Source organism: Sus scrofa, chromosome 1, assembly GCF_054392235.1.
Source record: "Sus scrofa isolate SSC_HxYL_T2T_F1_AM1 chromosome 1, Sscrofa_HxYL_maternal_Yorkshire_Landrace_v2.0, whole genome shotgun sequence".
Lineage (NCBI taxonomy): Eukaryota > Metazoa > Chordata > Mammalia > Artiodactyla > Suidae > Sus > Sus scrofa.
In genome coordinates, this window is record NC_139383.1 from 87,514,823 (window position 1) to 87,531,968 (window position 17,146).

The window sequence follows — 17,146 nt, forward strand, 5'->3', positions numbered from 1 at the left end:
TGCCTCTGTCTCCCTGGAAACATACTCAGGGGGATAACAGTCTGCTCACATCAAAGAAAGAGACAGCAAATATCCAAACTCCCACAACAAAAATAAATAGTAACCCTCACAAAATACAAATGCTCTTGCATTAAAATAGCCCTCTAAAACTACAGTTTGGCTTCCCTAAACTCACAGAAAAAGAAAAATATAAGTAAAATGAAGAAGCTCAGGAACCATTCCCAGTCAACAGAACAGGAGAATTCACCTGAAGCAGCAAATAATGAAGCAGACCTCTGCAGTCTAACAGGCACTGAGTTCAAAAGGGAGACAGTGAAAATACTGAAGAAAATAAGGGTGAATATGAAGGAATTAAGAGCAGATATAAACAGTAATACAGATTACTTTAGAAAGGAACTAGAAAATATGAGGAACCAAGAAAAATTAGAAAATTCATTTGCAGAGTTGCAAACTGAGTTAAAGTTATTAAAGAGCAGAATTAATAATGCAGAAAAATGAATTAGTGACTTGGAAGACAGAATGATGCAAATCACCCAACCCGGACAGAAGATAGAAAACCAAGTTAAAAAACATGAAAGCAATATAAGAGATCTATGGGATAATATAGGAATTCCAGAAGGAGAAGGAAAAGAAAAGGGGATTGAAAATACATTTTAAAAAATTATGTCTGAAAACTTTCCAAATCTAAAAAAAAACAGATATTAAGATACAGGAAGCACAGAGGGCCCCAAACAAGCGAATCCAAACAGGCCCAAACCAAGACATATTATAATAAAGATGGCAAAGTTAAAGATGAAGAGAAGATTCTAAAGGCAGCAATAGAAATGCAAAGTGTTAATTACAAGGGAACCCCCTTAAGGCTATCAGCTGATTCCTCTACAGAAACACTACAGGCCAGAAGAGAGTGGCAAGACATATTCAAAGGTCTAAAAAGGAAAAATTTGCAGCCTAGACTACTCTACCCAGCAAGAATATCATTTAAAAGAGGAGAAATAATCAATTTCTTCAACAAACAAAAGCTAAAAGAGTACAGCAAATCTAAACCCATTCTAAAGGAAATACTGAAAGGGCTTCTCTAGATTAAAAGAGAACTAAGAAGAAATAGGATGGAGGAAATCATAATTGGAAAGCAATCACTTAAATAAGCCAGTATACAGATCTAAAATGAAAAAAAAAAGTGTAAAGTGACGATAAACATAAGAAACAGCAAAGAGGACAAACATGAAGATGTTAAAAAGGACTTTAAAATCATAGACTGTAGGGAAGAAAGGTGAGAAAATCTTGACTTTTTTTTTTATAATGTGTTTGAGCCTACATGACTGTCATGCTAAAGTAAGCAGATACAGAAAAGGGTTAACATACTTGAAAAACAGGGAAACCACAAATCAAAACCAAACATTACATTCACAAAAACTAAAAAGAAAAGTACACAAGAATAAAATAGACGGAAATCATCCAACCAAAAAAAGAAAAGAAAAAAGGAGAAACATAGAATCAACTGGAAAACAAGGTTTAAAAAGGCAAGAAAGACATATTTATCTTTCTCTTTCTGACTTACTTCACTCAGTATGAGAGCTCTAGTTCCATCCATGCTGCTACGAATGGCATTATTTTGTTCTTTTTTATGGCTAAGTAGTATGAGTATGAGATCCTGCTGTGTCTAGTCACTTATGATAGAGCAATGATAATGTGAGAAAAAAGAATCTGTACATGCATATGTTACTGGGTCACCATGCTGTATAGTAGAAAATTGACAGAACAATGTAAACCAGTTATGATGGAAAAAAATAAAAATCATTATATACCAGTAATTACCTTAAATGTCAATGGACTTAATGCTCCAATCCAGTTATTGATAATCTTAATTTTTGAAGTTCTCATAAAGAAAAGGTGATAGAAAGATGGCCAAGTACTGTGAACTGACAATTTACATAAAAATGTTTAACCTCAATTGTAAAAAAAAAAAAAAAGCATAAGAAACGTTAACTTTTTTTAAACTATTGAATTGGCAATGTTAAAGAAAAAAATTATGCCCACTGTGCCAAAGATACATTTCTAGTGAAGATGTAAACTTATCTTCCTAGAGGTGTAACTTTTCATAAGCATAAAAAATACATAAGCCAGGAATTAATGTCAAAAGAACATAATTAAGAACTTGTATAAATACCTAACAACATTTTGCCACCATTTTTAATAATGAAAAGCTGAAGCCAGCTCATATGAAATGTTCAATCTGTTCCTATTACTCCCTGTCTTAATGTGGGTACACCCAGAAACAGACTCTAAGATGAGGATTTGAGTTCAAGCAGATTATTTTTAAGGTAATTCCAAAAACACCACAGTGGAGTACGACATGGAACAGAGAAAGAAAGAAAACCATTATAGAGTGTGTTGTCAAGCAGTCACCACTGTGAGCAACTGAAACTTGGTCCTGCAGAGAAACTCTGGGAGCTGGGGTACAACACATGCTGGAGGGCTATCTTGCCCAAGCAAGTAGTCTGAGGTCCCTTTCCACCCCCTCCCCTCAGCTGTTAGTTGAAGGCTGCTGGAGCAGGGGAGGGGCTGTTAATTTTCTGGTATGACTGGCTCACCCATTTCTAAGTGAATTCCTGCAGCAAGGGAAAGCTGTGTGGGGCATCATTAGCATCTGCAACATCCCACACCTGAAACTCCATCAGCCACTGCCAAGACAATAAAGCAGCAACATGCTATCGTGGTTAAAGTGCATGGGCTCTGAACTCAAAGTTCTTGACTAGAGTTTTCCTAACTGTGCGCCCTGGGGCCTCCACGCTCTGCCTACAGCTTTCTTCTTTGATCTCGTGACTACCCTCTGTTATGTCCAGGTACTCCTGTGTCCCAGCCATACTGAACTGCATCCACCTAGTGCTCTGAATACATATGCTTGCTGCATTGTAGTATATGGAACCAAAATGCTTTACCTTCAGCTATTGTTTAGGATTTGACACAGTGGTACTTCCATTATGAAATCTTTCTGGAATTCCTCAGGTAAAATGAACATTATTTTCTTTCTTACTCAGCTGTATTGTATCATGTACACACTTTCATCATAACACTACACAGTAATCTATTCCTATAATAAGACTCCTTCAGCACAATGCCTAAGTTTCACTCTTTCTTTCTGGGGCCTAGCAACATGCCTGAGGCATCCATTACAAATCTATCAAAAATTATTAATAGGCAAATACTGGAGCTTACAGTCTATGGGGGGATTATAACAAGCCAGAAATTAATTATGTAATATATTAAATGCTATTTAAAAATGAACAGTGATGCTTAATAAAAGTTTGATGGCTAAATGAGTATATACTGCTAAAAACTTTAAAACATTGTTCCATGAAAACAACACTACAAATGAAGGTTATGCCTCCACATGTGAAACTATATGACCATAAAACCATATCTGACCAATAAGGTAGTTCAACTAATAGTTTATTCATTTAGTACTTCATTATTTTTTATTTTGTTCATTTAAAGACCATTTTCTAACTACACATTATGTGATGTGTTTGAAACATAACCTATGAATGCAAAGCAATTAAGAAACAAAATTGTCTCTGCTCTGAAGACGTTTAGAGTATGGAGGAGAGGTTAAGTAAAGCAACAATTATAGTACAGAATGATACGCTTTATTAAAGGGGGGATAGAGTGTGGTATGGCAGGACTAGTGTTACCTTAGGAAAGGAATGTCAAGATGAGCTTGGGCTGGTTTTTAAAGGAAAAGCAAATGGGAGTCAAGAGACAAGAAATGAAAAGAGAAAGAGACAAGAAATGAAAAGTTGGTATCCATCTATTAAGCAAAAAGGTTAGGAATATGAGGGGCCCTTCAAGCAGGGGAGTGATGTTACAAACCCAGATTCCAAAGTTTAAAACGAAGAAAGACCTTGTGAAGAGCCATTATAATTCATCCTGAAAAATAATAGAAATGATTTTTTGCATTATCTACTGAACAAATTATTTATAGGACTGCTTTCTTCCATAAGCAGAGATAACTGGGAGATTATTGTCCTCAGTTACGTCGTCTTGAACACTAAGTCTTAATGTAATTACTGCAAGTTGGATGTAATGATTCATTTTGTTCTACATATTAAAAGTTACAGCCACCTGAGCTCAGTTTACATTTTAGGTAAATAACTTAAGAATTATATTATTCAAACAGGGCTTTAGCACAGGCAGCATTTTTTTGTGAGAAAATATTTTCCATATATTAAACTCATTTTATTCACCTTATTTATAATTAGCATTTGAATTCTTCTAAGCTGTAAAATCATTTAGAGACATCTTTTCCAAATGACATCTTTTTTTTTTTTTTTTTTTTTTTCCTTTAAAGGGCTGCACTTGGGGCATATGGACATTCCCAATGCCAGGAATTGAATCTGAGCTGCGGCTGCAGCCTATACCACAGCCACAGCAAGAGTGGATCTGAGCAGCATCTGAGACCTATGCAGCTGCTTGTGGCAATGCTGGATCCTTAACTCACTGAGCAAGGCAAAGGATCGAACTAGCGTCCTCATGGAGACAAGGGCAGGTCCTTAACCTGCTGAGCCACACTGGGAACTCACCAAACTCCATGTTTATAAATGTGGTACAAATAAATATATTTTCTCCTTAAAGACTTGCTTTTGGGGGGTTTGTGTCAATTCTAGCAAAAGAAGCACTTTTATGAACTCATGTTAGGGTGCATGAATCACAGCTGTGGGCCTTTAGAATCCTACTCTGTAAAATGAAGAACACTGATATAACTGACACATTCTGTGCTTCCTAATTTTCTTCCATGCTAATTATCTGGAACCTAGGTTTTGGTTTCAGGAATGCAGGAGTTCAAACACAGCCCTGGCTGATGTTCAGAGCATTACTTAATCTCCTTAAATATGGAAAGTGGGATATTAAAACCTGCCTAAATGGGCTGTTGTGCAGACTAAATAGCTAGTTCATTTTTTTTCTTTTTTTTTCTTAGAAGCAGGCTTAAAGTAAGATTTATTTAGTGATTGGTCTCATGGAGCTCTGTGGTAAGTAGAGGTATTTCATAAATGTGGCCTCTACAATATACTGGCTTTTCTTTTTAAACTAAAACTAAAAAAATTGGGGTTTTTTTAGAGTTTAAAATGAAAATGGATGCAATTTCCCCCACTTCCTACCCCCAATACACGTATTATTCTTTGCGAAAAATACTGAAGAACTAGTTCATGCAAAGCTTTTATCAGGTTGGGAGGAAAGGGGCTTTTCACTTGTCAATTCCGTGGTGCAGAATAATTTAAAAAAAATTAGTCTCCAGCACACTACTTAGGCAAGCATTTACATCTAATGTTTCAAGTTTAACAGTTTGTCAAAATAAGAAAATAAATCGCAAATATCGCCAAATAAAACCCCACTTAATTTGCACTCTTTAATTTCACAAGTAACTGCCGCTGATAATTCCTTTCATTTAGAAGGAAGAGCCAAAGATTCACTCCTCAGATCCTCGCGCCAGCGAATGCACAAAACAGAAAGGTGTCCCAGACGCTCAAGACCCTAGACATCCACAAACTCCCGCCCCAGGGGCGCGACGGGGCCTAAACCTCCGCAGAAGGGTTGCCGCGATCCAGCTCGAAGCCCCTCCCAGACAGAGCTCCCACCTGCACGCCCTGCTGCTGGAGGCTTTGAGTGATGTAGTCCAGGCGGCGGCAAACGCTCTTCTTGGCCTCGGCCGCCGTCTCCTTGGTGCTGCTCACTCGCACCGCCACATGCGCCCGGTCGGGCCTCGCAGACACCTCTGCTGTGCCGCTTACGTGCACCTCGCGGGTGGCAGTTTGGGCCTGTGCGGAAGAGAGAGGGTGGCGAAGTCCAGGCAGCGTCTCTCCGCCTGAGAGCAGATTGTTCTCCCGGTCCCGGTCGACCCAGGGAACCAGTTCCAAGAAGACCCGCGACTGCGGGGCCTGTTGCAACGACATTGTGATGGCAGCTGGGTTTCCATAACAACGCGGAGCCAACGGCGGCCGAAAGGGCCCAGGCGCCGTAGGGCTTACTCCTGCGCGGTGCAAGGGATGCCGGGATGGGCTTGAAGGTCCTGTAGCTCCTTGAGGGTGCGAGCTGGGCTCAGTGGACCATTTTGCCGCATCACCTTGACAGGTTGTTGGCTGGGTTCGTGGTTATGGTTTTCAACTTGTTCACCTCCCGGCTTTCAAAAATCTTAGCGAGGTTTGTCTGCAGCCTGCCTCTTAGTGAGCTCCGCTTTTCCACGCCCATGTACTGCCTGGACTCCAAAGTTTCCAGGGAGGGCCGGGGGGCGCCTTTATATTTCGTAGAGGCGGGTCTGCGGTTGGCACAGCTTTGTCACTGCTTTTGTGTGACTTCACTATTCCACGTAGGTTCAGTGGAAGCTTTTTGGAACTCACAGCACCAAAGATCGAGAGAGATTTCTGTTGGAATGATCTGCTTTTTACTCCTTCGAGCTTGGGAGTTTATGAGTCCTTGAATCTCAGTTTAGTATGTACACGTTTAACATTTGCAATGTGCTTAGAGAGTCCTTGCTGTGTGGATAGCAGAAAATAATGGATAGCAAATAGTAGTAATAGCTAACACTTTGGCATGATTTTCAAGTGTCTGGAATTTTCGCTAAAATCCCTGGAATGGTTCTGGCCTTGTGTATGGAAAGGAGAAATTCACGTGGTATCAGAGAACTTTCTACATGGACATTGCAGAGCCTGTACGACTTGGAACTTGTCCTAACCCTTTGCTTAAGAGAACAACGCAATCCTAAACCCAGTGAGTCAATTAAGTAGATTTTCCTCTTACCGCTAAGTAATGATCTTTAAAAAATAGCTCTACTGTCCTTGGAAAACTAATTGGGGGCGGGGGGGGGGGGGAGAGGAAGGACAGTCATTCTTTGAAAGGAGCCTACAAAAGCCAACTAAATCCTCAGGTAGTTTATCATTTTTCTTTTATTTTTGGTTTGTAAAGTAATTCTATGTTACTGATAATGGTACTCACCCCTCCTTCATTTGACTTCACTTCTATTGGGTAAAAGTAATTTTGTATATATTTATTTTGACGTTTATTGTTAGTTTAAAACAATTATATATTAGCATTTTAATTTAAAAACTTTTAAAACTTTCCTACTATAATTAAAAAAAATAATAATTTGAGTCATCCAAAATAATGTTTCTTAAATTTCGTGGAAAATTCTTTTTCCTTAATGATAAACATGGAACAATATAATCTCCAAAATGAGCTACTGAATGAATGAATGTCATAAATAAGCAATAGGAGTTTTAAGTGTGTATATTTAGGATATGATAAAATAGATTTCAAATGGGAAAATCAATAGGTGGTATTGGTTGACTATGTGAAAAAAGTATTGATTTGTATCTTAGATCATGCAGTAAAAATAAAATTCAGATGGGACCAAAAAAATAGGAAGAGAACATGGGTGAGTATAAATATAATTCTGGAAACGGAAAGGACTTTTTAGGCACTGTTTCAAATGCAGCAACTGTAAGGAAAGGTTTGAAATATTTGACTACACTAAAATGACATCATTATTATAGAACAAAACAAAAATGTGAAGGAGGTGCAAATAAATTGAGAAAAATATATATATTTTTAAAAAGCTAATCACCTTAATGTTAAGTGAGCCCTTATCAAAATAATAAAAGTGGATAATTAACCCAGAGGCAAATGTTGGTCGGTCAGCTGTGACCAGCCAGGGCTGCTGTAACAAAATAACACAGACTGGGTGGCTTAACCAAAATTTGTTTCCTCTGGAGGCAGGGAATCCAAGGTCAAAGTGTTAATAGGTTTAATGTTTCCTGAGGCCTCTCTTCTTGATTTGCAGCCAGCCTTCTCAGCATGTCCCCACATGGTCTTTTCTGTGTGTGCAAGTCTGCCTGGTGTTTCTTCATCTTCTTTTGAGAACACCATTTCTATTGGATTAGAACTCTACCCTAATGACCTAATTTAACCTTAATCTCCTCTTAAAAGACCTGTCTCTAAATACAGTCATATGGGGGGTTAGCGCATCAGCCTATGAATCTGGGTGGTGGTGGTGAGGAGGGACACAATTCAGTCCATAACACAAGTCAATAAAACGGAAATACTAATAGTGTCTCTTATGAGAAAAAACTGTTTATTCTTACTCAGTATTTAAAAAATGCAAATTTAACCATACAAAAATATCCTTTTTTGAACTATCATTTTGGAAAATGATAAAGGAAAATAGGAATGAAGATGGAATAGATAAAAGTAATTTTGAAAGAAGGGAACAGTTCATGGTGACAGAACTATATAGTGAATAAAAGAGAGAGATAAACCAAAGCTGACAAAGGTTTCCTGTTTGGAGAACTGGGAAAATGAATGAGAATAATAGAGCGTATCTGTTCAGTTCACAACTACCCAGTTCTCCCTGAGTCAATGCTGAGCCTCTAGCAACCATTTTGAATGATATGACTTTTGACTCTGTACTTTATGCAATTTGATTAGACCCAGAATAGGTGGACATGAACAGGATTCAAGGCAGGCCACTTAGAGGTTTTCTGTTTTTGTTTTTTATTCATGGGAATCTATTTACACCCAATTTTAAAAATTTAGTCTCTCAGATGGTGGATCATGACATACATCTGTCTGTCTATCTGTCTAACCTTGAACGATATAGATTTGCCATCTTTCACATACCACTTCTAATAGCGAAGGAGAAAATGTCAGTGTGCCAGTATATAGAGAAAAGGAAAGAAAATGAGAGAGAGAGGAAATCATACATACAGAGAGGAACAGAGATGAGATTAAGAATCGAAATGCAATTCTAATCTGCGTTTATAGAATTTTCCTTAGGTCTGGCTTCTCTTCCACCCTGGAGTTCTAAAAATATTCCTGTGTCCTGTTTTCATTCACAAGTGGGTTGACTGAGCTTTATGTTATCTTAAAACTAAGAATTTTAACTGATAATAGCGGATATTGTAGGGGAATTTGAATTAAACTCATATAGCTTTCAGCCTTAAAGAATTTATATAGAGCTCCACACAAAGTGGATCACTAGATGCACAGCTTAAAGCTTTACCCTTTGAGAAAATTTTGTTTTCACTGTCATTCAGTTGAATAATCCTGTCATGCAACTCCTTTGTATTTTACAATTGGAACCTGTTTATCTAGCCAACCTATCCATAAACCTATCCATAAAACCACAGGCTTTTTCCTTCTACTTTAGGAATTCATATAAGAACATTTATGTAACTATTGGTGTGAGCTCAGAATGGTGTTCTAGTGCAGCCATGGTGGGTGGCATGGGAATCTGGGTAACCTACTCATTCAGCTTGTTTATGATAATATGGTGTATCAGTTTGATTGATTTGCAGTTATTGAACCATCCTTGCGCCCCTGAAATAAATCCCACCTGATCATGTTATATGATATATATATATATGTGTGTGTGTATGTGTGTGTGTGTGTGTGCACGCGTGTAGTATTGATATATATATATATATATATATATATATATATATATATATATATAGTTGAATTCAGGTTGCTAATATTTTGTTGAGGATTTTTGCATCTATTTTCATCAGCGATTATGGGCCTGTACTTCTCTCTCTCTTTTTTTTTTTTTTTTTTGTAGTATCTTCATATGGTTTTGGTATCAGGTACTGGCAGCCTAGTAGAATGAATTCGGGAGTGTTGCCTCCTCTTCAGTTTTTAGGAATAGTTTGAGAAGTATAGGTCTTAGCTCTTCCTTATATGTTTGGTAGAATTCCCCTCTAAAGATGTCTGGTCATTGAATTTCGTTTGCTGGATTTTTTTTTTTTTTATTACAAGTTGAAGTGTGTATTAATTAATATTTCCTTCAAGAATGAGGGAAAAATAGAGATCTTTTCAGACATGCAGACTTAGAGAGTTTAGCACCTATAGTCTCTCATTAAATGTATATGATATGCCTCTATAATATGAGTAAGTCCAAGGAGAAAGCGTGGCATAGAAGAAACAACAGTAATCACAGAAATTGGTAACATGTCAATAAATTTAATTAGTTCCTTATGAAAATGCTTTTTAAAAATTTGCATGTGAATGTTTAAGCAAGAATTAAAACAAATTAAAAAAAAAACCTCTAGACAATTGAAACAAAAGAGGAGGACAGACAGTCATTGCATTTGGTTAAAGGATCTTAAGGTCCTCAGTGGTCTCAACAAGAGGGTAGAGATACTTTAGACATAATTATAATACTTTCTAGTTAATTACCTATGAAATATGCATAAGCAAATGAAATTCAAGGAGGCAGAAAAGAAGGCTCAACAAGGAAGGTGAAAGTTTAAGATAGCACAATATTGTGGAGCCACAGGATGTAAAATTTTCAAAAAGAGAAAGTGATTAATGGCTAATGAGTTCCTGCTGTACAGTGGGATAAGGATCTGGTGGTGTTGTAGATGTGGTGTGGTTTACAGCTATGGCTTGGATTTGATTTCTGGCCCAGGAACTTACATATACCATGGGCACAGGCCTTCCCCCCCCCCAAAAAAAAATCAAAAGATACAGGTGGGCAAAATTTTGAGGATAGAGATAAGTCTATTGAATAATTGAGTAAAATATTTGGAAGATAGTTCATGACTTTCAAGGAATTGTTTTATTAGGAACTGAATGACAAGGCTTAAGGAATGAGTGAGTGACTAGAAAGGGAGGAAGAGATAAGCATTTGTTGACACTTTCTTAAGTTAATACAGTCTTTTTTTTTTTTTTAAGAAAAAGTAATTTTATTCAGGCTGTCCAGAAAAGAAGGGAAATAACAGCCTACTTTACTTCACAAATACCCCAAACACTTGAAATACAAACCAAAACTTTATAACAGACATAATCACAAAAAAGAGAAAGGGGTTCAAACAAAACACTACAGAAAATAAATCACAAAGAAAGAGAGCCAAAGAAGAAAGGATCAAAAAAAAAACCACAAGTGCAACCAGAAAATAATCGAATTGTTAATTGTTATTGGCAATGAGCATATACCTATTAATAATTACTTTAAATGGAATAAATACTCTGATTAGAAGATGTAGAATGGCTGAATGGATTAAAAACAATTAGAACCATATATTTACTACCTATAAGAGACTCACTTCAGATTTAAAGATACACACAGACTGAAACTGAAGGGACGGAAAAAGTTATTCCATGGAAGTGGAAAAAGAAAGAGAGCAATACTTTGATCAGAGAAATTGACTATAAAACAGAAGGTAAAAGACAAATGGCATTGCATAATGATAAAGGTATTAATTTAACAAGAAGATTCAATAATTATAAATGCTTATGCATCAAACATAGGAGCACCCAAATACATAAAGCAAATATTAACAAACATGAAGGGAGAAATTCACAGTAACATAATAACTTTAACACCCATTTACAACAATGGACATTTTCTTATAGAAAATCAATAAGACACTGGCTTTAAATGGTACATCATACTAGATACACCTAGTTGTTTATCTGATACACGCTGGTGTAGTATATAGATGAAGAATGCACACTTTTCAAGTTCACAGGGAATAGATAGATCTCCAGGAAAGATCACATGCTAGGCCATAAAACAAGTCTCAATACATTTGAAGATTGAAATAATATCAGATATCTTTTCCAAAGCTCCAATGGTGTGAAACTTGAAGTCAGTTACCAGAAAAAAGTGCTAAAACCAGAAACACATGGAAGATAGATAATATGTGCTAAATAAACAGTGGGTCACTGAAGAAATCAAAAGCAAAATAAAAAAATACCTCAAGATAAATGAAAATGAAGAAACAATGATCCAAAATCTATGAGGTACAGCAAAAGCAGTTCTAAAAGGGTTTATAATGATACAGGCCTACCTTTAGTAAGCAAGAAAAATCTCAATCTAAATCTTATACCTAAAGAAACTAAGAATAAAGAAAATCTAAAGTTAGTAGAAGGAAAGAAATAATAAAAGTCAAAGCAGAGGGCGGAGCAAGATGGAGGGGGAGTAGGAGGACGTGCTCACCTTCTCCCACAAACACATCAAAAAAACACATCTACATGTAAAACGACTCATACAGAACATCAAATGAACACTGGCAGAAGAAGTTAAACCTCCAAAAAGGACAAGAAACTTGACGTAACTGGGTAGAACAAAAGAAAAAAAAAAAAAAGAAAAGGAGTCAGGACTGGACTAGCATTCCTGAAAGGGAGGTGTGAAGGAGGAAAGGAACCCACACCCTGGGAAGCCACCTAACTGACAGAAAAATCAGCTGAGAAGGAGGGACCTCAAAGTTGCAGAGAAAAGCGCAGCAGCTGGACTGAGGAGGGCCAAGCAGAGTGAGAGCCATACAGACCGTCTGAACCACCAGCCCAGACACCACAGCCTGAGATGCTCAGGTGGGGCTGGGTGCTGGGTGCTGACACTTAGACTTCGGGGGTCAGTCTCAGGGAGAGGGCTGGGGTTGGCAGTGTGGAGACAGCCAAAAGGGCTAAGAAGCAGTGCGCTGTGGGTGGGGGACCAGTATGCTGTGGGCTGGGGAGGGGAACACGAGGTAGAGGGAACCTGGAAAAGGTCTGGGCCTACAGGAGAGGCAAGGTGCCATTGTTGGGAAGGGTGAGAGGAGGAGAGGGGGAGCAGCATAGGATCTCTGTCGCACAGTGTCTGCACGTTCCCCCAGACCCCTGGGCTCTCAGATGGCAGGGCAGCTCTGGTGCAGGCTATGGGTGGTGAGAAGCCTCTTGTTCATTAACGAGACTGGGTGCTTCTTGTGCAGGCTACCAGTGGCTGGGCATCTTGTGTGGGCTAAGGGCATTGGGGCTAAGTGTGATGTGGTGCCTCTTACACTATCTACAAGTGGTAGGGACAGACCACAGCAGTTGACTCTGAGGCCAGAGAGAGGTGTGGCTTGCCACCACTGGGAGCCTGTGTTTTGGCTCCACCTGTGGCCCCATATGCTGTTGCACTCAATCCCCTGAGAACACACCCACCCTGCAGCTACCGCTGCCAAAAACCCTTGGTAGCACTCAGACACTTGGTCACTGTCCCTTCCCAAGAATCTAAAACTAGGAACAGCTGGTATAGCACCCCCTGCATGGGCTAAGTGGGACAGGGTGCTTCTCAAATGGCAGGGGAAAACCACTGCAGTTATTTCTGACTCCAGAGGTGGCCGTGGCCCACGGACACTGGGGATAACTGAACAAAAATCACCTGCGTCCCCAACCACCTCAGAAGGTACCACAGAGAAGGACATTGCAACAGAATACCACCTGTTGTTGTTCTCCCCTGGGAGCACACCTGCTCTGCCGCTGCTGCCACTGCCAAATGCTCTGGGCAGTGCCCAGACCCTTGATCACTGTCCTTTCCCAGGAACCTGCAACCAGGAGCAGCTTGTGTAGCACCTCCTGTGGGGGCTAAGCAGGACAAGGTACTTCTCGCATGGCCTACAGGAGGCGGGGGCAAACCACCATAGTTATCTCTGGCTGCAGAGGTGGGAGTGGCCTACTACCAATAGGGGTCCGTCAACAGGCACCACTTGCAGCCCCATCACCTCAAGTCCACCACAGAGGAGGGCACTGTGACCAAACATCACCTGTTGGTGCTCTCCCATCCCTGGGAACACACCCACCATGCTGCTGCCACTGCTGAAGCCTCTGGGCAGTACCAACACGCTTGATCTCTGTCACTTCCCAGGATGCTGAAACTAGGAGCAGCCTGTGCAGCACCTCCTATGTGGGCTAAGTGAGATGGAGTGCTTCATGCATGGTCTACAGGTAGCAGGGGCAAACCACCACAGTTATCACTGACTCCAGAGGTGGTCATGGCCTGCTACCACTAGGGGTCCCTGAACAGGCACCACCTGCGGTTCCAATCACCTCAGAGGAGGCCATTGCAATTGAACACTAGATGATGTTGCTCTCACTCCCCTGGAACTCACGCCCCTGCTGCTGCTACTGCCAAGCACTCTTGGACACCTTGTAGATTTGCCTAGAGCTCATTACCACTTCCCAGGGCCCTACAACTAGGAGTAGCCTGTATCACCTTCCTGAAGATCCTTGCTGCTGTTGAGAGCCCAGCAACCAGGCACTGACTGGACCTATCCATTGCCTCCTTCTCCCTGAAAACACACTGAGCATCCTGGGATAACAGCCTGCTCACACCAAAGAAAGAGAGCAAATACTCAAACACCCATACCAAAAGTAAATAGTAACCCCCTCAAAATACAAAGGGGGGCTCTTGCATAAAAGTAGTCCTAGAAGACTACAGATTCACTTCTCTAAACTCACAGAAAAAGAAAAATGTAAGTAAAATTAAGAAGCTCAGAAACCGGAGTTCCCGTTGTGGCGCAGTGGTTAACGAATCCGACTAGGAACCATGAGGTTGTGGGTTCGATCCCTGCCCTTGCTCAGTGGGTCAAGGTTCCGGCATTGCCGTGAGCTGTGGTGTAGGTCACAGATGCGGCTCGGATCCTGCGTTGCTGTGGCTCTGGCGTAGGCTGGCAGCTACAGCTCCGATTCGACCTCTAGCCAGGAACCTCCATATGCCGCAGGAGCAGCCCAAGAAATGGCAAAAAGACAAAAAAAAAAAAAAAAAAAAAAAAAAAAAAAAAAAAGAAAGCTCAGAAACCAATCCCAGTTAAAGGAACAGGAGAATTCACCTAAAGCAGTCAACAATGAAATGGACCTCTGCAGCCTGACAGACACTGAGTTCAAAAGGGAGGTAGTGAAAATACTGAATAAATTAAGGCTGAATATTAAGGAATTAAGAGAGGACATGAACAATAATGCAGATTCCTTTAGAAAGGAATTAGAAAATATGAAGAGCCAAGAAAAATTAGAAAATTCATTTGCAGAGTTTCAAACTGAGCTAAAGGCACTAAAGGGCAGGATGAATAATGCAGAGGAACAAATTTGTGACTTGGAAAACAAAATAATGGAAATCACCCAATCAGGACAGCAGACAGAAAACCAAATGAAAAAACATGAAAACAATATAAGAGATCTATGGGATAATATAAAGTGGGACAATCTACACATAGTAGGAATTCCAGAAGGAGAAGAACGAGAAGAGGGGATTGAAAATATATTTGAAGAAATTATATCTGAAAACTTTCGGAATCTAGAGGAAACTGATATCAAGGTATAGGAAGCACAGAGGGCCCCAAACAAGTTGAACCCAAATAGGACCATACCAAGACATATTATAATAAAGACAGCAAAAGTTAAAGAGAAGATTCTAAAGGCAGCAAAGGTAAAGCAAAGCGCTAATTATAAGGGAACCCCCATAAGACTATCAGCTGATTTCTGTACAGAAACACTACAGGCCAAAATGGAGTTGCAAGATATATTCAAAGTGCTGAAAGGAAAAAGAATTTGCAACCTAGAATACTCTATCCAGCAAGAATATCATTTAAAATAGAAGGGGAAGTAAAGAATTTCTCCAACCAACAAAAGCTAAAAGAGTACAACAATACTAAACCCATTCTAAAAGAAATACTGAAAGGTCTTCTCTAAATTAAAAAAGTAAGAAGAAATAGGATGGAGGAAACCACAACTGGAAAACAATCGCTTAAATAAGGCAACATACAGATCTAAACATGAAGATGCTAAAAAAAAAAAAAAAAGAGTTCGAAATCATACAATGTGGGGAAGGAAAGTAAGAAAATATAGACTTTTTTTTTTTTAATGGTGTGCTTGAGCATATATGACTAAAGCAAGCAGATATAGGAAGGGGTTAACATACTTAAAAAACAGGGCAACCACAAATCAAAACAGAACATTACATTCAGAAAAACTGAAAAGAAAAGTACTCAAGCATAAAATAAATGGAAACCATCCAACCAAAAACGAAAAGAAGAGAAACTAGAATCAACTGGAAACAAGGTTTAAAATGGCAACAAATAAACAACTATCAATAATCCCTAAATGTCAATGTACTTAATGCTCCAATCAAAAGACATAGTGGCAGGTTGGATAAAAAAGCAAGAGCCTACAATCTGCTGTCTACAAGAGATGCACCTTAGGGCAAAGGACACAGATAGATTGAAAGGGAGGGGATGGGAAAAGATCCATCCATCTCGCCAATGGACAGGACAGGAAAGCAGGGGTTGCAATACTCATATCAGACAAAATAGACTTTAAAATGAAGGCCATAAAGAAATACAAAGAAAGACACAACTTAATGGTAAAGGATGCATTCAAAAAGAGGATATTACAACCGTCAATATATATGCCCCTAATATAGGAGCACCCTGATACCTACAACAAATCCTAACAGACATAAAAGGAGAAATTGATGGGAATACAATCATAGTAGGAGACTTTAACACCCCACTCACATCAATGCACAGATTCTCTAGACAGAAAATCAACAAGGCAACAGAGATGCTAAATGACACAACAGAAAAGTTATACTTAATCAACATTTTCAGGACATTACATCCAAAAAATTCAGAATATATATTCTCCTCAAGTGCACATGGAACATTCTCAAGGATTGATCACATACTGGGGCACAAAGCTAACCTCAACAAATTTAAGAGTATAGAAGTTATTTCAAGTATCTTCTCTGACCACAATGGCATGAAACTAGAAATCAACCACAGGAAAAGAAATGAGAAAAAACTTACTACATGGAGACTAAACAATATGCTACTAAAAAACCAAACGGGTCAATGAGGAAATTAAGAAGCAAATTAAAAAATACCTTGAGAGAAATGATAATGACACAACCATTCAAAATCTATGGGATGCTGCAAAAGCAGTGCTCAGAGAGAAGTTCATAGCAATACAGGCTTTCCTCAAAAATAAACAAACAAGAAATAAAACTTTACACAAAAAAACCCCAAATCAACAACTCAACCCACCACCTAAGTGAATTAGAAAAAGAAAAACAAACAAAACCTAAAGTCAGCAGAAGTACAGAAGTCATAAAGATCAGAGAGGAAATCAATAAAATAGAGATTCAAAAAAGATAGAAAAAATCAATAAAACCAAGAGCTGGTTCTTTGAAAAGGTAAACAAAATGGACAAACCTATGGCCAGACTCAGCAAGAAGAGGAGAAACCCAAAAACACAAAATAAGAAATGAAAAAGGAGAAGTCACAATGGATACTACAGAAATACAAAAAACCATGAGAAAATACTAACAATCGTTTGTCAACCAATATGACAACCTAGAAGA

General features: G+C 39.0%; 1 protein-coding gene and 1 long non-coding RNA gene across 18 annotated transcripts in view; one reads left to right on the forward strand and one right to left on the reverse strand.

Annotated features, from left to right (window-relative positions):
- The window catches only part of IRAK1BP1 (interleukin 1 receptor associated kinase 1 binding protein 1), a 38,907-nt gene extending 32,933 nt beyond the window's left edge, over positions 1-5,974 (reverse strand). Inside the window, exon 1 of the mRNA XM_003353300.5 lies at positions 5,634-5,974. Coding sequence (XP_003353348.1) covers positions 5,634-5,948 — 315 coding nt within the window. The 5' untranslated portion in view covers positions 5,949-5,974. The remainder of the gene's footprint in view (positions 1-5,633) is intronic.
- Positions 5,975-6,066: 92 nt separating this feature from the next.
- Positions 6,067-17,146, forward strand: part of LOC106508944 (uncharacterized) — a 768,001-nt gene continuing 756,921 nt past the window's right edge. For all 17 annotated transcript variants that reach the window (XR_014807830.1, XR_014807832.1, XR_014807851.1 and 14 more), the window contains exon 1: positions 6,067-6,762. This is a non-coding gene — a long non-coding RNA (uncharacterized LOC106508944). The remainder of the gene's footprint in view (positions 6,763-17,146) is intronic.